At 42.7% G+C, this 27,207-nt stretch overlaps 2 protein-coding genes across 2 annotated transcripts; both read left to right on the forward strand.

Moving 5' to 3' along the window:
- The first annotated feature begins 1,524 nt into the window (after positions 1-1,524).
- On the forward strand, positions 1,525-5,580 carry LOC147321790 (uncharacterized). Its single transcript, XM_086305907.1, has one exon. It carries the CDS (start codon positions 3,080-3,082, stop codon positions 5,285-5,287), a length of 2,208 nt encoding a protein of 735 aa, XP_086162033.1. The 5' UTR covers positions 1,525-3,079; the 3' UTR covers positions 5,288-5,580.
- Positions 5,581-14,373: 8,793 nt separating this feature from the next.
- On the forward strand, positions 14,374-16,076 carry LOC147321791 (homeobox protein NANOG-like). Its single transcript, XM_086305123.1, has 4 exons — positions 14,374-14,404; positions 14,895-15,253; positions 15,344-15,427; positions 15,822-16,076. The coding sequence occupies exons 1-4, from the start codon at positions 14,374-14,376 to the stop codon at positions 16,074-16,076; spliced, it is 729 nt and encodes a 242-aa protein (XP_086161249.1).
- The last annotated feature ends 11,131 nt before the right edge of the window (positions 16,077-27,207 follow it).

Genomic DNA, 27,207 nt, shown 5'->3' on the forward strand with positions numbered 1-27,207 from the left:
ATGAATAGTGGTATTGTAAAGCGCTTTGAGGGGTCCCGAAAAGCACATTATAAATGTAATCCATTATTATTATTCAATCTTGGTCTTGCCAAACCACATGCTGGTGCTTTTCACAAAGATTTAAAAGACTCACAACTCATCTGCAGTTTTTCAACATGGAAGCTACACACATGTTTTATCCTGTTTAACTGTTTTATTTCTTGTAGATTTTATCTTCTTTCCATTTAAATATAAAACAGAGGCTGTTTTGATAAGACTCAGTGAATCTCAGTTAAAATAAAACAATAAGAAAAACATTAAAATGTAATGTACATCTTTTTTCCCTTCTTTTCCCCAGAGTTGGTGGGGCAGATGAAGGCTCGAGTAGGAAACTGATAAAGTCAACTTTTTATATATATTGTAAATGTTGCAGTCAGTGCCATCCATTTTCTTCCAACAAGTGACGACTTTTCTATGATTAAATACTGTCTGCATTTTTGTTTTGCTTTCATTGAGACTCTAACATCATAATTTACAATATTTGAGGATGTTAAAAAGTGAAAGTCATGAAATCTTGTGTTTAACCTCTGACCCAGAATGTCACAGCAGAAATGGAGACTCATCAGACCAGGAAACATTTCTCCAATCTCTTATTGTCTAATATTTGTGAGTCTGTTTCCTCAGTTTGCTGTTCTTAGCTGACAGCTGTTGTAGCCAGTGTGGTCTTCTGCTGCTTCTAGCCCATGTGCTTCAAATTCTGACATGTTGTGCTCTCAGAGATGGTCTTCTGTATAGTTTGCTTTAAATGAGTGGTTATTTTTAGTCTCTGCTGCCTTCCTATTAGCATGAAGTCATGTGGTCTTTCTCCTTTGACCTCTGACATCAAGAAGCTCGTTTCGCTCAGAGAAGTGCTGCTCACTGGATGTATTGCTGAGTTTTACATTCTTTTGTGCAGTTTGCATTAAGTTTATTTAATTTCTTCTCTTTGATTCACCACTCACTCTTTCAAATTGTTTTCTATCTCGGTGAATCACTGAGATTTAAAGAAGGTTCCACACAAGCCCTGATCAAGTCCTAAATGTTGTGGGTCAAAGGTTTGTTTGTTGCTTTATAAATTATGTGTAGAGTTCTGAGGTCAGTCAAGCCTTTAAATGTAAGAGTATTTAATAAAAAGGCTAAAAAGTGGGTTTGGTTTATTATCCTAATTCTATGTTATTTATCATCAGTTTATTAATGATATAATTTGCTTGACTCCCAAATAGTATGAGATTTGTTTTGCTCAGATTCAGTGTTAAATCATTATAGAAAAACCAAGTCCTAAATTGATTTTCTAGTTCATTCAGAAGTTGTTCCAAGTTTCTTCCACAATAACTTTGTATCATCTGCAAACAATATGACTTCTGTGTCTTTGCAGTTACTTCAAATCAAGACATGTTAACACAAACACCTTTACCCTCACTTATCTCTCATGGCCCTGGTGCCATCTGTCTGCATTGACTTGTGAAGAAAATATAACCTGATCAAACATTAGTCAGCTTTAGATATTGTTCAGCTTTAAAGTTACTGTGCAACTGTGTAATAAAAATGTGCTCACGACTTTGGCCTTGAGAGCGATAAGAAGCGATCGCCTCATCCTGCAGGTGCAAGATATCTGCAAGCGAAGAGACTAGAACACCCAAGGCCGATTTCCTTTTATGGAGTTGTTTTTCTGCTAATGCAGCACTTTCCTCACAACCCCCTCCTGTAAGTTTTAGAGAATGTATACCCATCCTCACAGCAAATCTTGGGAATCTCTTGATGTGAGCTGTGTTGAGAGGTTGTCTCTGTCTCAATAAAAGTTCACTGATTCCCCATCTGCAGCAGGTGTCCGGTTGTCTTCATTCTCCGCCAGCCTGGTTAAGTCAATTCCTCCTTAACATCTAAAAGAACCTATTTAATGAAGGAAGACGGGTTCACTTTGTGTTTAATATTATTCTATTGCTGTTGTTGTTTTTTTTATATCCTTCAATTGGCGTCACGAACAGGATCCGCTCCAGGTCAACTGGAACGGATGGGAGGACTTCGGCCGTGGTCTGAGTGAACGGAGTTTGGACAAAAGCTGTGTGCACACAAAAACAAGGTAAGCAGACCTTTTATTTCTGCTATATTGAACATTATAAAAATACTTAGTGTCCAAACTCCTAGTAATTCATAACCAAAATTGTCTGGCTTACTTAAGGCTTGTTGAGAATCAGACAAGTGAATAAGAAATAAGTGAATAAGAGATAAGTGAATAAGAAATAAGTGAATAAGTGAATAAAGATAAGAGTGAACTGAGGTCTGACCACGGTTGCAGCCGACGGGTTGCTCTCCGGTGTCGGATACATACCTCAGTGCAGGTCTGGGACCTTGAAAGGGTTTATTAGTAACGCCTTTCTAAACAAATTAAAAGGTTAAAGGCCTTGAGAATATTTTTTAGTAATATTCTCTAAACTACAGAAGGGTTAGGAAGGCCCAGAGGACTTTATTAGAAAAGATCCTCTAAAACTTAAAAAGGAGAAGTACTGGTTGGAGTCCAAAGGAGGGGTCCCTTTGATCAATAGGAGAAAACGGATCTCTTCTTAAAACCCCGATGATTTTAGTGTTTTAAATGTTTTGATGTTCTGTTTGATATTGGACACACATAAATACACGCTGAATGCTTGCTGTGGAACACTGGGCAGGACAGTTTGGTTCTCCGTTGTTCACAGATTACACAATTAAAGGAACTAGGTTCCTCTTTTGGTTAAAATAATACACCACACATAGAATTTTTTTTTTTTTTTACACATTTATTACATACATAAGGAGGGTAATGAGTGACTGCAGGTAATGTATGAAGTGTGAATGAGACGTGTGAACAAGGTGACAACCAACTAGCACCCCTATCAGGAAGCTCTAGGCAAGGCTACCCGCCAGACCCCGGTTTGGTAGAAGCTTGGTAACACCTGAAGGGATATTTCAGTGCTGACTCACCTTTAAAGCAGCGCCCCAGCTGTTAGTGCCTAACAGAGGCAGAAACCCAGCTGGCCCAAATTCTCCTTTAAAATCAATAAAAGAACACTCCTCCATTGACAGTAAAATGGATGGAGAATTAGATCGAGAAACTAATGATGATGGTTGGGGTCCCGGTGTTATTCTTAGCACATTGGGAGAACAATTAACATGTGTTGAGACAGTCATCAACTCCACACACCAGCCTAAAGAAGCAAAAAAGCAGAAAGAGTCATTGAGGAAAACAGCTGAAAGGTTAATGAAAGAAAAGGGAAAGGACGAGGGGAGTAGTGGTAACTGGGGAATAATTTGGCAGAATAAGGCTATGCAGGCAAAAGAGAAAGAGGAAGAAGCCAACTCAGCAGCAGCAGGTGCAGGTGTGATGAGCGGGGTGAGACACAGAAAGGAAGCAGATAAGCACGCAGGCCGCAAAGCTAAATTTAATCACTGGGTGTGTTTATGGGAAACTGCAAAACCACACATGAAGAAAAATAGGTCTCAGCCACCTCCCTATTCTGCCTCAACTCCTCCCTCAGCAGGCATATATCCGGTACTTAATATCTCTGGTGGAATAATGACTATTGGAGAAGAACCGCCCGTAGCTCCAACTCCCATAGATACCAAGCATTTTTGCCCAGGAAGCTCCTCTCTGTCGGCGACATCCTCAGCTAGTAGTAGAGCCCCCTCTTCTATGTCCCATTGTTTTGGAACCGGATCTGAGGGCCTAACTGACCCATTTGCGAGCGCACCATTTGCGGTTCGAATGAACAGACAGGAACCCACTGAACAACAATTAACTGATCTAGAAGCAGCATTACGCAGCTGCTTAAATGAACATAGGTCAGTGGTCCAGGTGAATAATCGTGTTGCGTCAGCCCCTCTTTCCCGGTCCAACCCCTTTGCCAGCACTCCTGTCGCTGTTAAAGGAGATCTGACCGCTACTGCAAAAACTGAGCCTGGCACTTCACCAAATGTCACAGTTACCATGTCTTTGGTAGGCCGTCAGGATCCGGAAACACAGATGAGTTTAGCCCACGTTTTTGCTGACACTGCTACCCCACCAGGCGGGGAAGAAACTGAGGATACTGATGATGAACTCAGTGACCTTAACAATACACGCCCCTCTACCCCTCCCAGTTTAGGATATCAGACTAGATCTAAGGGCCCTGTGCCTCAGCCTCCAGGCATATTTCCCCTGGTCCAGACTAAAGCGCAACGTAGACCAGTGTATCAACCTTATTCATTCGGAGATGTCCAGGCCCTAGTGGACAAACTCCCTGACATAACGGAGGGAGGGAATGCCTGGTTGGCTGGTTTGGATAAATACACAGCTGGACAGGACCTCGCACTGGGAGATTTTAGAGCTATTATAACTAGGTGCACATCCCGATCTCAGGCAGCGGACCTGGAACAAAATGCGGGTACTACCATGCATGAGAACGAGGTGCCACTAATGCAGGCCTTGAGGTTTATTGGACCGGCCCTGCGCAAACAATTCCCACCCAAAAATCAAGGCACCTTACAGAAATTTAAATGGGAGGGAAAGCAAAATCCCACCCAGTATCTAAATCAGGCTGTTGAAGACTGGGTGAACCATACAGGTCATCACCCCAGTAGGACTTGTTCACAGAGCATGTGGTTTAGAAGGGCGGTGCTGAGGGGCATTCCGGAGTCAGTAAGCCAGAAAATGGAGGATAATCCTGATTTGCAGGACTGTGACTTTGCAATCTGGAAGAAACATTTGATTTTTAATCTTAACAAAGTGCAGATTAAGTCTGATGATAAAGCGGAGAGCGTCGAAGATTTACAGTTGCAACTGTTGAAGGTTCAGCTGCAGAAAGCTAAAAACGACCTGGGTGGAAAAGGTGACAAGCCTAAAAAGCAGCTTGTGGCCGCTGCGGCTCCCGCTCCTGGTCCAGTTGCCCCTGATTTGTATCCGAACCCATGGCCAACTGATCCACAGCCCCCCCAGTATGGTGCTTATCACTCCCCGGCCCCTTATGGGCAGAGAGGTTCCCCATTTGGAGGAAACAGAGGTGGTTTCAGGGGAAGGGGTCAGATGGGAGGTGGTAGGGGAGGCCAGACGTATGTTTGTTTCCGGTGTGGACAACCTGGACACTGGGCTAAAGCGTGCCCTTTGAACCCGGCTGCTGGAAGAGGCAGGGGAGCCCGTGGTGGGCCCTATCAGCATCCTGGCCACAGAGGTGGACCTCGTGGTGCTTTAGTTGAAGTGCCCCCGGCCCCACAGATGCCTGTGATGGGGTGGGAGTACTACGAGGGTGGTCCCCAGCTATAGGACACCCCACAGACTGCCCAGGACGGTGAAGGGACAACGGCGGACCCTATGCTGTCCATAACTGTAGATAGAAGAAGAAGCAGCTTTTTAGTGGACACTGGAGCTACGTACTCCACCATTAAGGATGTTGCTCGTGAAAGACTTACTGACAGAGTGATTACAGTGGTGGGCATATCTGGGGAACCTAAAACTCTGCCTTACACCGTGCCCCTCCCCACAACGGTTGGAGATCAGACCTTGTTACACACCTATGTTTGTTCAAAACAGGCGCCTGTGAATTTACTGGGAAGAGACTTGTTGATTAAATTAGGAGCCACAATACTCTGCTCTTCACAGGGCCTAACTGTGACTCTCCCTACTGGGGTTGTACTTCCCTGCTCTGAGGGGCCAGAGGGAGGTGGTCAGTTTCTGCTGCAACCCTCCTCCTGTTTGGCGGACTCTGCTGACATCTACTGGGCATTATTGGAAGTTGAAACACCTGCTGAACCAGGAGTTTGGACTGCTTTTCAGCAATGGCGGCCGTGGCTCTCACTCCTACATCCTTATGTCCCTCCCCCTGACCCACCTCATGTTACACTGTTTTATGACAGGCATGACACCACCTGGTACCAGCACATGTTCCAAGAGCAGTGTGAGGGGCGGGCTTGGTCTCTGAACATGTCGTGCATTTTTGCGGCACCGGAGGGAGTGGCAGCAGCGGTTACTTTTACAACAGATCAATTACAGTGGTACATGATGTCTGATGAGGCAGCTCCCCATGTGTCACTGGCCTTACATCCTGGACACCAGGCTAAGGAGCTGGGTGGAATGGTTAAACGTTCCCTTGCGGCCACTGACTGGACACCTACAAAACTCCCACAGGTTTTGTTTTCTCCATCTACCAAGACATACCAAATTTTAAATGATTGCTTTAATTCCTCAACACTGCAACATGGAGTGGTCAGCGGGTCACATGGCAGAGAACACACAGACCACTGTGATGCTGCGCCTTTACTCGACTCTCTTCCAGATTGTTTGTGGTCCCTTGGACCCACAGATGTAGGTTTAGTTGATGTGGAGCCAGTCTCTTTTCAACTGTCATCTGCTACCCCTTTGTGGCAGCCTCAGTACCCACACAGACCGGAGGCTGAGGCTGGGATTGCAGAAACAATTTCTGGTTTGGTCACTGCCGGTGTCTTGGAGCCCTCCTGCTCTAAGTGGAACACGCCCATCCTACCCGTTGAGAAAAAAGGCACGGGGAAGTTCAGAATGGCACATGATTTGAGAAGGATAAATGCCTTACTTGGCACTCCTACTTTGCCTGTGCCTAATCCTTATGTTGCCTTGACCAACCTCCCACCATCTCATGCCTGGTTCACCTGCATTGACTTGGCTAATGCCTTTTTCTGCCTCCCACTTCGTGAGTCACTGCGTGACATTTTCTCATTTACATTTAGAGGCCGACAATGGCGTTACACTCGCTTACCACAGGGATTTGCCCTCTCCCCAGGACTGTTTAATCAGTGTTTGAAAGAACTTTTACAAACCAGCCCACTACCATCTGACTGTATGTTAATACAATATGTGGATGACCTTTTGCTGTCTGCCCCCACGGCTGACATCTGTTTGGAGGCCACCAGAGTGGTACTTCACCACCTGGCCAACACAGGTTTTAAAGTGAGCAAAAACAAACTACAGATTGCAAGAAAACAGGTTTCTTTTCTAGGCCGCATGGTCTCACAGTCCGGTATTTCCTTGTCCCCAGAACACAGGAACTCCATTTTGCACCATCCAAAACCTCTAACTGTAAAAGACATGTTGTCATTTTTGGGCCTGACTGGTTACAGCAGGACCTATGTCCCAGACTATGTTGGCCTTACTTCCCCTTTGCGCGTTTTGGTAAATGAACAAGGCATGAGAAACCTCTCTGCTCGCCTCTCATGGACTACAGAAACAGAACAGGCGTTTATAAAGTTAAAACAACAGCTTTCTGTCGCCTCTGACCTTGCTGTGCCAGATTATGCTTTGCCTTTTCATCTTGATGTTTCTGGAACTGGAACCCATATTAATGGTATCCTGTTCCAGAAAAAAGGGGGAGAGAGAAAAGTGTTGACATATGTAAGCGTAATGCTTGACAACACTGAAAAACGCCACCCACCGTGCACACAACACGTTTCTGGACTTGCAAAAATCATTCAGAAAACAGCACACATAGTGATGAACCACCCACTAAAAATTTTGACATCACACAGTGTGGTGGCCTACGTCTCCTCACAGGCCTTCACACTCACTTCACTCAGGCAGAGACGCCTCAGTACCATTTTGGAAGCACCACACATCACCTACTCACATGAAGGCATAAACATGGCTGATCACATGGGATCAGGGGAACCACATATGTGTGAAGAGGTTGTGCAGGTACAGGAGAAAATCAGGCCAGATTTGCAGGCAGAACCTCTAATGGATGCAGAAAAAGATTGGTTCACAGATGGATGTTGTTTTAGAACTGAAAGTGGAATGTTGAAGGCTGCATGGGCAATAGTGGAACAGACAGACATGAGATGGAAAACAGTGAAAGCAGAGCAGTTGACAGGACAACAGTCTGCACAGAGAGCTGAACTGAGAGCGGTGATTGAAGCCTTAAGGATGGGAAAGGGACAGAAAGTGAATATATACAGTGATTCAGCTTATGCTGTGGGAGCAGTGCATGTGGAGCTCAAGCAGTGGCTAAGAGCTGGTTTTTTGACAGCCAGCGGAAAGCCTATTAAACATGAGATAGAAATGAGGGAATTAGCGGAAGCACTGTTGTTACCTGTTAAGGTGGCAGTGGTAAAATGCAAAGGACACAGTGCCGGATTGAACTTAGTGGCATTAGGTAACAAACAGGCCGACTTAGTAGCTAAGCAGACAGCTGGTTACTTACCCTCCCTGATTATGGTAATGGACCCAGAAGCCACACCCCCTCCAGAAAGACCACCCATACAACTAGGCCTAGCCACAATCAGAGAGTTACAGGACAAAGCCAGCCCCCAGGAAAAATCATTATGGGTAACAAGAGGGGCCACAAACACAGATGTTTGGCGTGGCCCAGATGGAAGGCCCATTCTACCGCCAGGGGTCAGACAGACAGCAATGGAAGAGGCACATGGAGTGGGGCATGTGGGACCTGCACAAATGATGAGGAACTTAGCCGCCTGGTGGCACCCTTATCTAAAAGACATGACAAAATACATGGTTAAAACCTGTAAGGAGTGCAACCAATTTGGAATCAAGCCCGCCTTCAAGCCAATAGCAGGGTACTTCCCCATCCCACTTTGCCCAGGGAAAGAAATAATCATTGATTACACAGACATGGTGGACAGAGTAGGTAGTTACAGGTACCTGCTGGTGGCTGTGGATGCATTTTCAGGTTGGCCAGAAGCCTGGCCGACAGCAAGTGAAAACAGTAGAACTGTGGTGAAGTGTCTGATTAATCATTATATACCACAGCATGGGTTTCCCGAGGTCATAAGGTCGGACAATGGTTCACATTTCAGGAACCACGATCTGCAGAGGGTTGAAGCCGCATTAGGTTTGAAACACAAGTTTGGCTCAGTTTACCACCCCCAATCCCAGGGGAAAGTGGAAAGGATGAATCAAACTCTAAAAACTAAATTGGCTAAAATCTGTGCACAGACCAAATTAGATTGGGTTAAGGCATTGCCTCTTGCATTGATGTCCATAAGATGCTCAGTAAATCAAACCTCTGGTTACACTCCATTTGAGTTGGAGCATGGCAGGCCTTTTCCTGGCCCCTCCTCTCGCCTGTTAATGTCGGATGAAGCTGATTCAGACCTCGATCCGAGGACATATTATAACATGCTCCGCAGTTTTGTTGCCCAGTATTCCTCACAGGTCGCTGAAAGAAACCAGCAAGAGCTGAAAGAGGCGGCTACACCTGGAATGGACTACGTCCTCCTGAAAGTCACAAAGAGAAAGTGGGCTGAGCCTCGCTGGACAGGCCCTTACCGCATAACAGAGCGGACCTCCCACGCTGTCAGGCTCGAAGGGAAAGGTGACACCTGGTTTCATTACACACAGTGCGCTGCTGCCACCGAACCAGGAAGAACCTTGAGAGAGGTGCAGAAGGACCTGTCAGAAGGAGCTGCAACAGCATCACCAACCACTTGAGGGAGCCAAAGCTCAACCTACAAGCCGGCTGGTTACAAAAGGGGGTGTTCTTCATACTGAACTAAACATTTTTATTTTTCTATTTTTAACATCTTTTATGACTTTGCTTTTATATTGGCTTGAGTTTTTAAGATTTACATTTTACATTGCAATAGTTTTAACTGCTGAAAGCTCATTTAAAGTTGTGTCACTGATACTTTTTGTTGCTCTTTAACTCCTAGAACACGCCCTTGGCGAGGTGGGGGGAACTGGACCACCTTTCTCTGCCCCATCATCCTCTATTAGAAGACATCCAAGCTAAGTAAACATGTCTTGGCCCTTTCCCCCTGAAATGACAGGCAGGCAAGGATGTTGCGTCTTTGTTTGCTTCCTGGCCCTGGGTCTCATTCCCATTGGCATAATCCTGATCTGTGAAGGGCCCCCGACACTTCTGACACCTTCAAGTTCAAAAGCTTCGCCCCCTTCTGACAGTCCCAATCTGACAAATGTAGCCCCTCGGGTCTTGCCCACCACTTCCTCTCCAGTTTTGCCCACGCCCGATCCATTTAGAAAGAAACGACACACGGTTACCTCCTGCACCCCAAGTACGACTAGAATGATTACTCTCTGTGTCCCCAACAATAAAAGTTGGGTAGTCGAAATAGATTTCGCTAGCTTCCCAGTCACTCCCGTCACCAAAGACCAAGGGGGGGATCTTTTTAACCTTGCAGTACATCTCTCCTCCTCAGTGTGGTATATAACCCTGGGAGGTTGGCATCAGTGGAAGTGGTCCAGTTTAGTGTCAGAAACGGACCTCGATTGGTCCAAGCACTCTAGGGGTCAGGCTTTGCACTGGAGAAACCAAAATATGCTCAGAATAGCAAAAAAACCGGATCTTTCAGGCTTAATTTTTACCCTAAAGGATCTGGCCTTGACCTCCTGTCAACAATTTATACTTGCCCCTTGGACTGATCGCACCGCTCTGTATTGGCAAATGGAAATATGCCCTAGCGTTGGTGCAGCTCCAAGCTCTGTAGTTAAAGATGATAACCCCACCTTTAATGGCCCTCCGGTGACATATACAAACGGGGGGAGAAACGGCCGAATACGCATTGTAGACACAAATAAAATGTCTAAAGATGACCTCTTCCAAATTCTAACCGGTATTTCTGGAGCAACAAACAACTGGTTACTACTAGCTGAGCAAGCTGCTGACAAGACGGCTTCCGACTGCATAGTCTGTATGGGAGCCCGCCCCACTTTAAGAGTCGTACCGGCGCCAGTCAATAGTGCATGCCTCCTGCATCTTATGAACAATACAAAACGAGGTCATTGCTCATATCTGGAAAACCACTTTCCTAAAACTCAACGCTCGGTCTCTAATAAACCACCTTTCTTTTCTTCAGATGTAGCTGTGAACAATTTCACTTGTATTAACCTGACTGGCAATGCAGTAAAACTAGGTAGCTTGAACTCTTCTTGGTGCACTGAGATGACGGTTATGAAACCAAACTTCCGACCTACGGCTAGGGCTGATTTGTGGTGGTGGTGTGGCAATAACAAGTTATATGATGGTTTCCCTCGGGATGCGTCAGGTCTTTGCGCTCTCATAACTCTTATTTTACCTGTTTCAGTCACTCCAGTAGATCTCTCTATAGAAGTACACGAAGTTGGCCTCCCATCCTCCTCTGAACGCCGCTCTAAACGTTCTCTAATCCCAGGTTCAGCTCATAATCCAACCTATATTGATGCTGTAGGTATACCCCGTGGGGTCCCCGATGAATATAAACTGCGAGACCAGGTTAAAGCAGGATGGGCCTCGATACTTTGGATGGTTGAAATAAATGCGAATGTAGACAGAATTAACTACATTCACTTTAATGTGCAACTGTTGGCTAATTACACTCGAGATGGTTTTGAAGCTGTGCATGCACAGTTATCTGCCACTTCCCTAATGGCTTTCCAAAACAGGGTCGCAACGGATTTTCTCCTCGCAGAAAGAGGCGGAGTCTGCAGCCTTTTTGGTCAGGAGTGCTGTACCTATATCCCCAATAACACAGCTCCTGATGGTTCCCTCACTAAAGCTATTACTGGTCTCACAGCTCTTACTGTTAAAATGAAGGAACACTCGGGCGTTGATACTGCCATGTGGGACTCTTGGCTTAACATGTTTGGCAAATATAAGGCCCTTGTAGCTTCCGTCCTAGTTTCCATCTCAGTTTTTGTTGCTGTCCTAGTCACCTGCGGTTGCTGTTGTATTCCATGCATTCGATCCCTCTTCCAGAGACTGATTGTTACAGCTCTCACTCCTGAGGATAAGGATCTCGCCCGGCAGATGCCTTTATTAGCTGGTCAACTTCCCACCTCCTCGCCAACGGATGATGAAAACTCTGATCGTGAGGGTGACGAACATTATCGTCTTTCTCTTGTTTAAATGCTTCTAGAATGGTTGTTTCTCTGTGGTGTTTTGTATTAGGCTTGTTATTAATTGTTTCCCTCACCCACTTCCTCTTGAAGGATATATCTGGTTGAACTGTGTCTGGTCGGGTTGTGAGGGTTAAGCGATGTTCTCAGGGTCTCCGGACTTAAGCCTGAGCGAATGTGTACTCCCACCACTGGATATAAATTGTTTTATTCCACACCCCTTCCTCACTTTTTAACATATTCACTTTTGAATGTCCTTAGCAGTTACCGTTCTGTGTTTATTTTACGATTGATTTATTCTTTCACATTTTCACGTTTATATCTCTCATTATTATAGTATACTCTGTACTCTCCACATTTTTATCATTACTTATGCTTTTTGGTTGCTAGGTTACAGGAACTGTTAATTTTGTGTCACTACCCTGGTTGCACTGACTCGTTGTATCCTTGTGTGCAGGACAGCTGTTACTGCTTTCCTCGGGAACCGAGACTGCTTGCAGCCGACCCCTGGGCAGGGTGGTGCCTGGACTCTTTTCTCCTCATCTGCAATGACAGATAAAGACAAATGATAAGACCCGAGGAGTTTTTCGAGCCAGGCTTCGACACGTCTCTGTGTTCCTTTGAATGTTACTTATTTTTGTGTGTTGACCCATTTAAGATGGGTCAAAAGGGGGATTTGAAGAAAATATAACCTGATCAAACATTAGTCAGCTTTAGATATTGTTCAGCTTTAAAGTTACTGTGCAACTGTGTAATAAAAATGTGCTCACGACTTTGGCCTTGAGAGCGATAAGAAGCGATCGCCTCATCCTGCAGGTGCAAGATATCTGCAAGCGAAGAGACTAGAACACCCAAGGCCGATTTCCTTTTATGGAGTTGTTTTTCTGCTAATGCAGCACTTTCCTCACAACCCCCTCCTGTAAGTTTTAGAGAATGTATACCCATCCTCACAGCAAATCTTGGGAATCTCTTGATGTGAGCTGTGTTGAGAGGTTGTCTCTGTCTCAATAAAAGTTCACTGATTCCCCATCTGCAGCAGGTGTCCGGTTGTCTTCATTCTCCGCCAGCCTGGTTAAGTCAATTCCTCCTTAACATCTAAAAGAACCTATTTAATGAAGGAAGACGGGTTCACTTTGTGTTTAATATTATTCTATTGCTGTTGTTGTTTTTTTTATATCCTTCACTTGATAATTAATCAGAGGTAGCAGGGTGTGATACAGGAACTCTAAACGACACATTAGCGTATGTTTAGTGGTCACTGGGTGAACTGGGTGCGTCTCGAATTCGTCTCGAATTCTGAATGAGCCAGAGGAGGCCAGATGTGTTGATGTGGATCGTTAGCCTTGCTTTTGTTGACCTTGGCTTATGTGGGTGTTTTAATTTCACTTTTCACACATTTAGAGGTGCTTTTCAAAGAAGGGGGAAACTACCTTTTGCTATCTTATAAACTCAGTAATGTTCTCCACATGATTACAAAGATCTAAATTAGAGGTCTAAGTCATTATTTGTGTGTAATATTGGTACAATTTGGCTTATTTTAAAACATTTAATAAATATCAGGTTTCAATACTAATAATACACATTTTGTTTAAAATGTATTTAAAGAGCAGCTGTATTTGCTCTGATACATTTGAAATTATAAACTATTTGCACAAATCTCCTGATAATAGAAAATAAATTAATCATTGGTGCAAAAGATCAAACTGGTTTCTTGTCTGAAACAACCAGAGCAGGAAGTTAAATCAAAATCATCTAACACAGATCTAGTTGACATGAAAGCAGAACAATCTAAACTCATTAGATTTGTTTGTTTGTTTTATTAAATAAATTCTTCACATTATATAGACCACCTTGTTTCGTTTTAAACACATGATTAACTATGCAGACCTTGATAAATTGACTTAATTTCACTTGCCACTTTCAGACTCAATTATTAAAGTTAATAAAGACAAAATGAGTGGTCAGCGGTCATTGTGATATTCTGTGCCACATTTGTGAGTACAAAAACCATTTTTGCCTCAAAAAGCTGCTGTGGGGGTTTACACAGAGGTGTAACTGAACGGCTGCAGGTCAAATAACGTGAAGATGTTTTTGCAAAAATGTTCTATGTGAGTGGAAAGTTCTTTGGGTGATCTAATACTGCGTTAATTGATGCAAACATGCAGTGAGTTCATTTCAGTAATTAGCTGCTAATTTTAGCTGCTAATTTTAGGCATTAAGTGTTTCATATTTTATAAAGTGTGAGGTGGAAAGATTTGGTAAAGCTCATTTTGCACGGCAGCTTTCTAACTGTACTTTTTTTTTCAGACCTGAGAATCAGCATTTTAAAGAAATGTAAATGATGCCAGTTGGTAGAAACAACCTGACTGGTTGTAAAGCGAAGAAGAAGCTCAACCCCCCCACATTCCTGCCCACACCCACAAACCTCTTTAAAAGCCCAGGAGAATTGCTCTTAAGTCACCTTCCTGCTTGGTTTGGAGCTCTTTCATCAGAGATACTTTCTCCAGTTTTCCTCTTTTAATCACTGGGATTTCATGGAAGATTATGGGATGCACTTTTCTCCAGGTATGTACTCAGCATTGTTGACTGGTGAGCTAATATGAACAGAGTTGGCTAACCTCTAAGAAAACTTGTAAAAATACTCTTTTACTCTGTGTTGTAAGTCCTGATGGCAGAAGTCACCATTTCTCCCTCCACAGTTGAACAGAGTCCACTTTAAATTCTTTTTGGTTTTAAAGAATCTACAAATATCCGACTTATTTTTTTCTACTTTGTGGGAAACTTTTGTGTTTAAGATTCATTGTGTTGATGCTCAGTCATCAGGTAAGTAAATCCCTGAAGGTTGATTCAGTTCACCTGGATGTAATGTTTTCAATGGGAGAAATGTTTTGTGACTTCTTCAGTCTGAGACCTTTTGGGATTTAAGACTCATCAATTTAACCTTTGTTAATTTTTTCTGTTAGAAAGTCAGTCGTGCCAAAACATATCAGCAACTGACCCATGTGGACCATATAGACTTGTGCTTACTTGTCCTCTTGTCTCTTTACCCTCACAGACTCGTGGAGTTCAGGCAGCGGCCCTGAAGGGAGTCTATCCTTGGAAGAACTCGCTACATGGGCAGAGACTGCTCTAAAAATGGAGATGATCAAAAAAAACGCTGATACCTCTGAGGCTGTTTCCAGTTCAGTCTCAGAGCAGAAACAAGATTTTGCTCTCCCAAGAAGCCAGGATGGCAACATCACTGCCACTCTGCACCCTCCCAGCACTGCTCCAGAGAAACCTAAAGGAAAGGCCCGGGTGGTGTTCACGGAGAGGCAGTTGAATATTCTTGTCCATCACTTTAATTTGAAACGTTACTATGAGCCAAGGGAGATGAAACAGTTGGCAGAGATGACAGGTCTGACCTACAGACAGGTGAGTGTTTTTCAATTCAATAGATTATAAGAAATTGAATTTTGGGTCCATTGTACTGATTAAATGTTTTCTGTTTTCTTCCGTCTTTAGGTAAAAACTTGGTTTCAAAACAGACGGAGTAAGTTTAGGAGGAGGTCACATCCTCAGCATGTGAATCAGGATGTCCCACTTCATGTAAGTATCTCCTATTATTGAACAGAATTGTTTATGATTTGATTTTATGGTATTTTTAATTTGGTTGTTGTTTTGATCTGTGTTGTTCAGCACTTTGGTCTGCCTGGTGTGTTCTTAAAGTGCTATACAAATAAACGATGAGAAGATGATTCTGTCATTATCTGGGGAATTGACTGTATTTAAAAAAGTGTAATGCCAATAATTTAAAACAACTATTCTCGTTTTACTGACAGTCCCCTTGTCCCCTTCAGTTTCAGGGAGAGAGACATCTCCTATTAGAGTATCTCCTATTATTAAAAAGCACTGTTTCTGATTCTGTCATTATCCGGGGAATTGATTGAAGTATTCTTGAAGTATTCTTATTTTACTGACAGTCCACCTGTCTGTGTTTCAGTTTCAGGGAGAGGGACAGCCCCCATTCAGGCAGCAGTACACCGAGCACCAGGAGGTAAACCCAATCCCAAATGGTGGAAACCATCAGGGCCCCTATCATCATGCTGTGGACAGTTTTGCTCCTGGACCTCAGTGGACCTTCCCCAACTCGCCCCAGACATTTGGCTGGTCGATGCCACCAGACAACGGCCAGCATGAATTTAACCCTGCTGCTGGTATGAATGTACATGAAGAATACTATATGCCTTTTGTATGAGAAACTGTAAATAAAATATTTACACCCATTCAAAACTGAACTTTGTCAGCCCCTCCCCCTCTTTATTTATAGAGTTTTTACATGTAAGTTGACATATCAGGCCCAATAAAGAGGGTACCACAGACACAAAGATATATCTCAATACAGATTAGGCCATTAAAGTTAAATAAATAAATAAATAAAATAAAATAGAAATGAAGGAAAAAGTGGGAAAAACACACACAGAGAACAAAACAAAAGAAAAAGCTAAGAAAAAAAGAACAAACAAAAACAAACAAACAAAAAAACACTCCCCCCAGAACCAGAACAAAAGAAAACCCCATGGTACTAAAGTTTAGTCTGTTGGAAGTGTTTTCAATGAACTGAAGTAAATAATAAAAGGCTGCCACATCTGTGAGAACTTATTAACATTTCCTCTGACACTGAATTTTATTTTCTCCATTTTTATGTCACGGCGAGTGAGATGAGCCGTATAAAAATAATAAATGAGGATCCAATTGCAGGCAGTAGTGGAGGAGTGAAGGTGGTTTATTGGACACGAAATAAATATGGACAAACAGCAAATGGAGCACGAACTAAACTAGACTGGAGACAACTAAACTACTGAATACAAACCGGAACTCAAACATGAAGCAAGGTGGACGACGGTACAAGATGGTGACGGCAGGGAAACACACAGATGACGCAGGGTGGTAGTGATGGCCCGCTTGAAGCTGACGCTCCGGAGCGTGTGTCGAAAAAAACAACACACTGGTTCAGAAGCACTGTGTCGAGGCTTGCTTCGTTTGGCAAAAGTCACGTGACCAGTGACGTCCGAAGCTTCATTACGCACGTAACTGCTTCGGTACCTGATTCAAACGGATATAAGGAAGTGAATCATCCACGGGATTCGTGGAGTGTGTTGATGGTGACAGAGAGCGAAGAGGTGATCATTCCACTGACAGATATGGAGCCAGCGAGGAAGAGAGGACGTTATGGCGTGTGGGAATATTTTGAGTTGATTTTGCTCAGTTCATTTTATCTGCCGAAGTGAAAAACCTGAAATGTCCAAAATCATGTTTTCATAATGTAAATATCATTACAGCATATGACTTTAGGAACACTTCCATGTGAATTAAAGCTAATGAAGACTACAACAATGTATTTGACACTATACGTACATTACATTGCTACAGTTTAGAAAATCATTTTGTTTATTGTTTTTAGGTGATAGTCTGCAGGACCCAGGAATACCTGCATATCTACCAGCTTGCAGTGTGGTTCCTGCACTCCACAGCCTCTTCTGTTCCATGCAAGTGGATTTTCTCCAGGGCAGGAGAAACTATTTCTAAGAAAAGAAACAGACTCAGCCAGCGCACAGTAACACTAATCCTCTTTTTAAATGTAAATAACAAAAGGGCTAGCTTACATAGAGCATGTTTTTACTTTGCAAGTTCTTGATTAGGGGTGGGTTTTGATTATCGCCTTTCTGATTACAATCCATGCTAAATTGAATAAAGTGATATTGATTCATTACAATCCTGTGTCGATTTGTAAATTAACGTTATTATGCCTGAAACGCCAGCATCTCAGGTTAAACCTCACAACATGTCGTCAAACACCATACAGCTAAAACAGTAACTGGGAGCAGGTTTACGGATTCTGCATACAAACGTGAACACAGAGCGCGGACCCGACGCGTCAGAGTCAGATTTTGATGTGTCGTCCGGTCCGCGCTGTGTTTGCCTCTTTTTTTCCCGCTGGCTTCTGCAGCTGCAGGTTTCATAACTCTCTGTTTACATCTCTAATTAAGTCTCACATGTGTCAGCTTTCTTTTAATAGATACGAAATTATGGATATATACTGTTAAATGATCAGAATTGTAATATTTCTGACTGAGGCAAAACTTTCCAGATTCCAATCAAATTGAATCGGATCCTGTATCGAATCAAAAGGATTCTACAAATCAGTGACGATGCAGCCGTACTCAGCCCCCTAAGCATTTTCCCTTTCCAGTTCACAATCAATCCCACCCCTAGGTCAAAAATATGTATAGGACAATTGGCCTTATCTAATATTTTGTATGAACCTGTCCAGCTGTCCAGTGATTAAACGACAAGTAGATGGAGGCAGGACTTCACAGCAGGGGCATACTCCATAATGTGCTGTGCATTATCATATGTATATTATATATATTGCTCACTTATTGTATTTACCAACATCAAGGAGTTATGAGCAAAGAAAGGCCACACCATAGTGCATGTTTAAATAGGGAAAGTTTATTGATCAAAATGTATTACGCAGATACGCATTACATTTTTTTCAGCCCCCCAATCGAGAAAACAAAACCAATTACATGTTCAAAGCAACGGAACGGTGGCCCAATATCAGAGAGAACTCCACTCTTGAGTGAGCAGTGATAATTGAGCAGTCCGTTTTATTTTGCAGATTCAAGCTGCTCTTCAAAATTTTCACCACCAGATGTCACCGGAGAGGACTGTGTTGAAAAGCTTCGAGTAATGAACCGTTTTTCAATACAAGCTTCAGTGCTTCGGAAAGCTTCATTTGGCCATCACTACAAAATTCTAATATTTCTAAAATCCACAGTTTTTAATTTGTGTCTTTCATTTACTGAAAGAGACTAAGTCTGACAGATTATTTGAATTACATGAGTTTAAACAAAAATTGTCGTGGTCCTGGGTCGTTAGACCCAGTGTTTTGTGTTCAGTATTAGTATTGTCTTGTGTTTTGGGTTCATTCTTGTTTTCTTAGTTCCTTGGGTTTTGGTTCTTGTATTTAGTGTTTCTGATATCTCTACCTGTGTCCTCTCCCGGTGTTCTCTTTGTATCTCTGAGTTTGTGTCTCAAAACAGTTTCCGGTTTTACATTGAAGGTCTGTGTCTCGTTATGCCCATTAGTTTCAGCTGTGTCCACCCCGTGTGTCATTTCCTCATTGCCTGGTGTGTATTTATAGTGTGTGTTTGCCTCTTTTTGTTGTCACTCTGTCCGTTTAATTTGATAAACCTCTGTTGCTCTCTGCTCTCCATTCTCCACACGTCAACCTCTGTGTCACCTCATTATGTTTTTCCCTGTAGCCTGTCATCACAGGTGGGTGATGACAGGCTAAACAAGATTCCATGACTTCTAAAAATGCATGTACTCAAATATTATAGTTCATTATGTTATGAGACTCAGTGAAAGTAAAAGAAAACATTGAGGCTGAAAACTCATGGATGGCACTGGCTTTTTCACTGTAAAAAGAAGTTTTCTTCCCACGCAGTGAACAACATACGCTAATGTTTTTGTCGCTTTTTACGGAATCAAACTCAAAGTAAGGTCAGTACTTCCGCGCTTTAAACGTTGCACGCTCATACTCTCTCCCACACTAGTTATATTATCCATTGTTATCTGCACACAGCTGTTGCCACGAACGTAGCACTTGCTTACGTCATTGTCATGAGACACTCTCGCAAACAAAATCATGGTTTAGTAACACAGTAACGCAGCGTGCTTATGGGAAAGTAACAGTAATCTAATGGCCTTTTTTGCAATAGTAATCCCTTACTTTACTCATTACTTGAAAAAAAGTAATCGGATTACTGTCACTTGGTGTTTGCTTGCTCTATGGTAGAGTATCACTTCCTGTTCCTGCTCAAACACAGTGGTGTTTCTGAGTAGCTTATCTGCAATTAGCAATTTAATAAAAAAACTTTTAAATACATTCTTTTTCACAGTATAATCTTCATGTGCTTCATCCGAAGCACACTTTCTATGTACTCACTACCTAATTTATAGCCAAAGTATTCACTCACTGTGTCTGTACTGTTTCGCTAGCTTAGCTCGTAGCTGACTCGTTAGCACCATGGCTACTTCATCTGTCCCTCCTGCACTTTCCTGCTTATTGTGTCAGATGTTTAGTTACTCCTCAGCCTCCTTTAGCAGTAATGATACTTGTAACAAATGTAGCAGTAGTAATATACCTATAGCTTTTTTGCTAAGTTGAAAAAATCAACTGTGGGAGCAATCATCAGAAAATGGAAGACATACAAGACCACTGATAATCTCCCTCGATCTGGGGCTCCACGCAAGATCTCATCCCGTGGGGTCAAAATGATCATGAGAACGGTGAGCAAAGATCCCAGAACCACACGGGGGGACCTGGTGAATGACCTGCAGAGAGCTGGGACCAAAGTAACAAAGGTCACCATCAGTAACACACTACAACGGCAGGGAATCAAATCCCGCAGTGCCAGACGTGTTCCGCTGCTGAAGCCAGTGCATGTCCAGGCCCGTCTGAAGTTTGCCAGAGAGCACATGGATGATACAGCAGAGGATTGGGAGAATGTCATGTGGTCAGATGAAACCAAAGTAGAACTTTTTGGTATAAACTCAACTCGTCGTGTTTGGAGGAAGAAGAATACTGAGTTGCATCCCAAGAACACCATACCTACTGTGAAGCATGGGGGTGGAAACATCATGCTATGGGGCTGTTTTTCTGCCAAGGGGACAGGACGACTGATCCGTGTTAAGGACAGAATGAATGGGGCCATGTACCGTGAGATTTTGAGCCAAAACCTCCTTCCATCAGTGAGAACTTTGAAGATGAAACGAGGCTGGGTCTTCCAACATGACAATGATCCAAAACACACCGCCCGGGCAACAAAGGAGTGGCTCCGTAAGAAGCATTTGAAAGTCCTGGAGTGGCCTAGCCAGTCTCCAGACCTCAACCCCATAGAAAATCTGTGGCGGGAGTTGAAAGTCCGTGTTGCTCGGCGACAGCCCCAAAACATCACTGCTCTCGAGAAGATCTGCATGGAGGAATGGGCCAAAATACCAGCTACTGTGTGTGCAAACCTGGTAAAGACCTATAGTAAACGTTTGACCTCTGTTATTGCCAACAAAGGTTATGTTACAAAGTATTGAGTTGTATTTTTGTTATTGACCAAATACTTATTTTCCACCCTGATTTACGAATAAATTCTTTACAAATCCTACCATGTGGATTCATGGATTTTTTTTTTTCACATTCTGTCTCTCACAGTTGAAGTGTACCTCTGGTGCAAATTACTGACCTCTGTCATCATTTTAGGTGGGGGAACTTGCACAATCGGTGGCTGACTAAATACTTTTTTGCCGCACTGTATCTGGGAGATTACACTTTCTGTTCTTGAGACATTGGTGGTTAAAAAGATAAATTTGTTACCAGATGTTCTAAATGATGCTTTCTAATAACGATGATTGAGATGATAGTATCAGGTTCTAGCCTAGACAGCATAAAGTTGGTTGTAGCTACTGTTACAGCCCCCATTTATTGGTCAATGGTCATTCTGGAGCCTCAAGATGAGGATTTTTGAAATACTGGTTTCAAAAACAACATGGCAGAAATATGATGCGTGGAGGTCTGATTGTGAAACCACATGCTGGTGGTTTTCAGAGAAATTTAAAGGACTTCTGCGTCAACTGTATTTTTCTAACATGGAAACTAGCTGGGACTGGCAGCATATCAGGTTTAATGTAAATTTTATCTGACGGCCAATTTAAATGTTCCTTTCATGTTTCTTGACCAGTGTTGGGTAAGTTACTTTAAATTATTAACTTAGTTACATTGCTAGTTACTTCTATCAAAAGTAACTCAGTTACTTCAAGTTACTCGTTACTTTCAAAGTAACTAGTTACTAGGAAAAGTAATTTTTGGTTTTACTCAGAATTCTCTTGTTAATGTGTTGCTTCCGTAACTGGATACCAAGCAAGATTGGCAGTCTTCTAGCTTGCTTACTTGCCACAAGTGCACCGTGCCACCTACCAATAGAAAGGATAAAAATAATCTGTATATTTACACGAGAGAAATCCCACGCCTGGACCGCCGTTGACAGCTGCCATGATTCTAGCCTACGTCACAGTGTCATGTGCGCTTTTTACATCCAACACGAAAACTGCAGTTATGGTGCTTTGAATTGTACTCAGAACTCGAAAATTCTGCCTTCCGAATAGGAAGATGTAGGTAACACCAGACTGCAGATGAACTGCATACGCGGCTGGACTGGGACAAAAAAATTAATAAAATAAAATAAATAAATAAATTAATCGACCAGCCCACCATTATAGGAAAAAAAAATCATAAAGCCTTTGAATGAAAACAAACGCTGTTGTGACAGTGATGTGCACTTTTCTGATGTATATATGCATCAATCCATCAATCGTTTGTTGTAAGATTCAGATAATTATTTTTTTAAAAAGCTAGACATTTTAAATGAGAATAAGTACTTCTTTGTGCCCCCCTTTCCCTGTTAATGCCCTACCTGGCCCCCCTCGCAAAACTTTGCTAGACCCGCCCCTGCACAGTTACCAGCTGTCAGCTGGTGTTATTTGTCTCTCAGAAACAGTTCAGAACTTCTGTTCAACTCATTCATGTCACCTAAAAGGTAAACCTGTTTCTCCATCACCTGTTCAGCTCTGGTGATTCAGTAAGGACATCTCCTGGTTTCATCTTCATGTTTCCCTCTCACCAACTAACCAAACCAATATCATGACCAGCAGCTTTACAGCTGTGGCTCCAGCAAACATCAGATGATACTAGAAATCAATATTAAATACATTCTAACAACAGCTGAAGTCAGTCGAAAGTATTGTTGAAGTGCATAAATTTGTTAAAACTCAGAAATCTGGTGCAGTGTCTACACCTGCCAACTACAAAGAAGCATGAAGCCTGTCATGAAGTCAAGCTTCTTGTTCAAAGCCTTTACGTGCTTCCTCCAGGACACTGATATGGTTAGCAGATGTAGTTCAGAGGAAAGAAAAGAATTCCTACAAGGTCAGTAGATCTGTAACACAGTCTGGATTTCTTTAGGATGGAAACGTTACTTTTCAGAGACACAGAGCTCAGAGAAAACTACAAAAGTGGGTTGTCCATACCAAAATAATCTAGATGGATAAACTGCACCAAACAATAGTAGGAAATATTGACACAGAACTGTGTAATATTTAACTTCTACAGCTTCAGCTACACCAACACATGGGAAGAAGTGGCCTTCACCATCACTGACAAAGGTGTTCAGGTAAGGCAGGACCTGCTCCTGTCGAGCCACAGTGCTGAAATTTATCTGCATCATGTGCTGGTTTTCCTAAACTTCCTCCTTCAGTTCTGACAACAAGTCTTCAACTGAAAAAAGGAATGAGTATAACTATATGGTCCACATGGGCCAGCATATTTACTGTTATGCTTTGGGACAAGTCACTTTAGAACAGAAAATTATACCAAAAAAGTAATTAAATAATGGCTAAATTGCTCACTCTTATACAGAATAGCATCACACAAACACTCTGCACGTTGGCTGCATTCCTACAATTTGCCACCAGATTTCACTTGAACATTGCTCACTGGGCAACAATGCTGAGTACATACCTGTTGAGATTCTGAGAGATTCAAATTGATGAAAGCCATCAGTCTTCCAGTCTGCCATTTTTGCAGCTTCACAGACTGGAACACAAAACTGGTTTAAGCATCTCTGCTGGAGCAGGTGGTTTGTCGCTGAGGATTCGAAGCATCTGTTTAAACCATCCTGTTTTGCAGCATCAACAACCACATTGATGTCAGGCTCAGTGAGAGTTGAAGACATGATAACCAGTCATGTGTTCATAAACTGCATTAGGATGTACCTGTTCAACTTCACCCACTGAACCCAGGAGAGTAGGCACTGGAAAATCTCTTCTCCTGACCAGAGTCTGTGACTGTAGAGCAGCTCTTGATGTGGGTGTGTGCCTTACTTGTGAGATGCTGTGGACAGAAAGAAAGAAATTGACAAAGAAAGTAGGCTTTAAGAAAACAACCCCCCCAAAAAACCAATGTGAATATAGACTGCTCAAAAATAAAATAAAATAAAATAAATAACAAAAATGAAGGGAACACAAAAAGATGACATCCCAAATGTAAATTATTAAAATATTCTTAATACTTTGTTCTTCACATAGTTAGATGTGCTAACAACAAAAATCACAAAAAAAAAAAATCATCAATGGAAAGAGACATCAGTGTAATGTCCAATTTAGCACACAGAGCTTCCTGCAGCTTGATCACAAGCAGATAAATTGAAGCCAGTTTTAATACACGGCTGCAAAGCTGGTGAACTGGAAGACGCTGATGATGTCCAGCTTTTCCTTTTATCCTGCTTAATGCTACCTGCATCACATCTTTCCAGAGGAGAACCACGGGAGCTCAGGAGACAGGAACCCAAGTACTACAATGCTGCTGCTACTGCCAGAACCAAGGAAGAGCTCCCATCTCACAGCTCTGAGCAGCAAACCATGGACGGCCAGTTTCACTACCAGGGCCCTGTTTCAGGAAGCCGGTTTAGTGGAAAAACTGAGTAAGTATACCCTGAGTTAACGAAAACTCCGGGTTTTCGGTTTCACAAAGCGAGTTCAGATGAAGCCTCAGTGAGTCACTATGACGACACACTCCGTGAAGCTAACCTGCCCCCTAGCAGGTTTACTACAACTAACCCTGACTGTCTCCGCCCCTTTGTCGGAAACCTGACAGTAGGAAGTGTCAGACATGGCGTGCCCCTTCCTTGAAGAGCCAGTAGATCGTGAAGCACAAATTCTCCGCAGAGCTCTCCGCTGGGAGAGAGTGATTAGAGCGCGTTTGGACATTTTATCATTTCCTGATGATTTTCTGTGTGAACGTTACCGTTTCTCAGCACAATCTCTAAGTTATTTGGATAACATCCTCAGGCCATATATTACGCATGTGACACATCGCGGACATGCTCTCAGTTCATTACATATTATTTGTATTGCACTTCGGTTTCTTGCAAACGGGAGCTTTCTGTATAATATTGGTGACGCTGAGCACGTTTCCAAGGCTACCGTCTGTCGGGCAGTCAGGAATGTTACAGTTGCACTGAAACGTCTCCTGTACTCGTCTGTGGTGTTCCCCGGTCATAGACCCACAAGATTTATCAAAGAGGGATGCCACAAAATTGCAGGTATCAGGATGACCAAAACTTAATTCATGATGTGGTGATACTTGAACTACTACTTAAATTTTACATTTATTCTCACGGTTCCCAGGCGTGATTGGCTGTAGAGATGGCACTCACATTCCAATCATTGCTCCTTCAGTAAATGAAGGAGACTATGTGAACAGGAAGTCTTTCCACAGCATCAATGTACAGGTACATAGTTCCCTGTAGCATGTCAAACTAACAAATTATTTCATTATAGTAATGGATGCTAATTTGTGTTCTCTGCACTGTGAAGATCATATGTGATGCTGCCAACATTATCACAAATGTGGAAGCCAAGTGGCCAGGCTCTGTCCATGACTCACAAATATTCCGTGAATGTACACTGAGCACAAAATTTGGACATGGTGAGTTGAGAATACTGTAAAATATATAAAGACCAATTGCTTCAGGGACATTTGAACTGAAGTGTATCCTTCTGTCTTAGGAGAGTTCACTGGCTACTTGCTTGGTGATAGGGGGTATCCATGTTTACCCTATTTGCTTACCCCTTACCCTGACCCTGAACCGGGCCCACAGCAGCGATATAATCTGGCTAATTGCAGGACAAGAGCCAGAATTGAAATGACTATCGGAATGCTTAAGGCCCGGTTCCAGTGCCTGCAAAGACTCAGGGTCACCCCAGAAAGGGCATGTGACATTATTGTGGCATGTGTGATTCTTCACAACATTGCCACAATTAGAGGAGAACACTGTCCTTCTGAACCAGACATCAGCAGTGATCCAAACCATGAACATCCTGACCCTCCCACGGACATACAAGATGGAAGCGCAGTCAGAGACACCATATGTCACAATCATTTCTTTTGACCCATCACCTCAACATGTTGAAAGAAGAATAAACAGATTTTTTGTTCAACTGGCTTTATTGGTCACCTGTGTTTCCTGTACACAAAGTATTAAAAGATGTAAACCTCATAAAGTGTCTCTGTTGCTTCCTCCTCTGTAACAGCTGTCAATGTTTCTTCATTATTTTCCTGTAGTAAAGAAATAAACAACATTGCTGTTCTACTGTACACTCATATAATCTGTGGAGTATTACTCACAACTGCATGTTGGTCTGGCTCAACAGGAGGCTGCACCAGATGCAGTACACCACCACCATCAACTGATAGAATATGAGGTTTATACAGGTCACTTATAACTTACAAGGGACCAAATGGCAATTAACAAACATACCAATCACCTTACACTTCATTGTCATTATGCTCTCAAAGACAACCAAGGCTGAGGGAAGGCAAAATCAGTAGGAAAATAACTTCACTACAAAATAATTCATTATGGTAAAGAGTTTATCAAATGAATGAGTAGCACTGCAAAGGTGACTGTGAAGAAAGGATGTATGCACATCATGTATTATTTTGAATTTACCTCTTATGTAGGCACTTGTGTCTTGCGGGGTTATTGACTCAGAGGATGTCCCCGCAGAGATGCCTTCGGCCACAGGGCGCCCACTGTTTTGGCTGAGGGCAACTGCTCAGCCTCTGTGAGTGGTGGTGGTGGAGGACCCCCACCTGTTTTTTGGGCCTCCGCTTTTTTTCTGTTGGCTATAACGGGTCACATTTGAGCATACAGAGTAAGCAAATATGTACTTGTAATGTGCTCAGATAATTTCAATAAGTGCTTACAGAAGGAAAATTAATGTAGCCTCTAACTGCAATTGATTTACATGGGACAAACAGACCAAGCACAATGGCTCATAATACAATTACACCTTACCTGTTTGGACTATATTTTTATATTTCATTTTTACTTGCTGCCAGGAACGTTTGGGGCCTGTTGGGTTGCACCTGCGCTCACATCACATCACAAAATAAAATGTATAAAATAACAAATAAAATAACATATGATAAAATAACGTGTTAAATGGGTGGAAATCCCTAGATCAATGTTTAAATTAACACTCACGCATTGACTCTGTCGGCTATGTTTTGCCATGCATGCTCCCTTTCTTTTGCAGCTGTGGCTGTGTTACTTTTTTCCGCGGAATTTGCATGTTATCGGCATATGCTGCCATCAGAATTTCGGCCTCAAGCGCTGTGAAATACATTGACCGCGCCTTCTTTCCCTCCGTCTCCATGGTGACTCGCTTAATCTGTGCTCCGCTTATCAGGGCTTTATGTATCCTCG

Source organism: Aulonocara sp. 'chitande type north' Nkhata Bay, linkage group LG9 (assembly GCF_057382095.1).
Source record: "Aulonocara sp. 'chitande type north' Nkhata Bay isolate Kocher_YH1m ecotype deep benthic linkage group LG9, A_spYH_male_GT1.1, whole genome shotgun sequence".
Lineage (NCBI taxonomy): Eukaryota > Metazoa > Chordata > Actinopteri > Cichliformes > Cichlidae > Aulonocara > Aulonocara sp. 'chitande type north' Nkhata Bay.

Bases quoted from the DNA above. Each gene is read 5' to 3' on its own strand.
- LOC147321790 (XM_086305907.1), top strand. From the start codon at position 3,080: ATGGATGGAGAATTAGATCGAGAAACTAATGATGATGGTTGGGGTCCC.
- LOC147321791 (XM_086305123.1), top strand. From the start codon at position 14,374: ATGGAAGATTATGGGATGCACTTTTCTCCAG. The intron at 14,405-14,894 runs GTATGTACTCAG...TTACCCTCACAG, and splicing joins TGGGATGCACTTTTCTCCAG to ACTCGTGGAGTTCAGGCAGC. The intron at 15,428-15,821 runs GTAAGTATCTCC...TCTGTGTTTCAG, and splicing joins ATCAGGATGTCCCACTTCAT to TTTCAGGGAGAGGGACAGCC.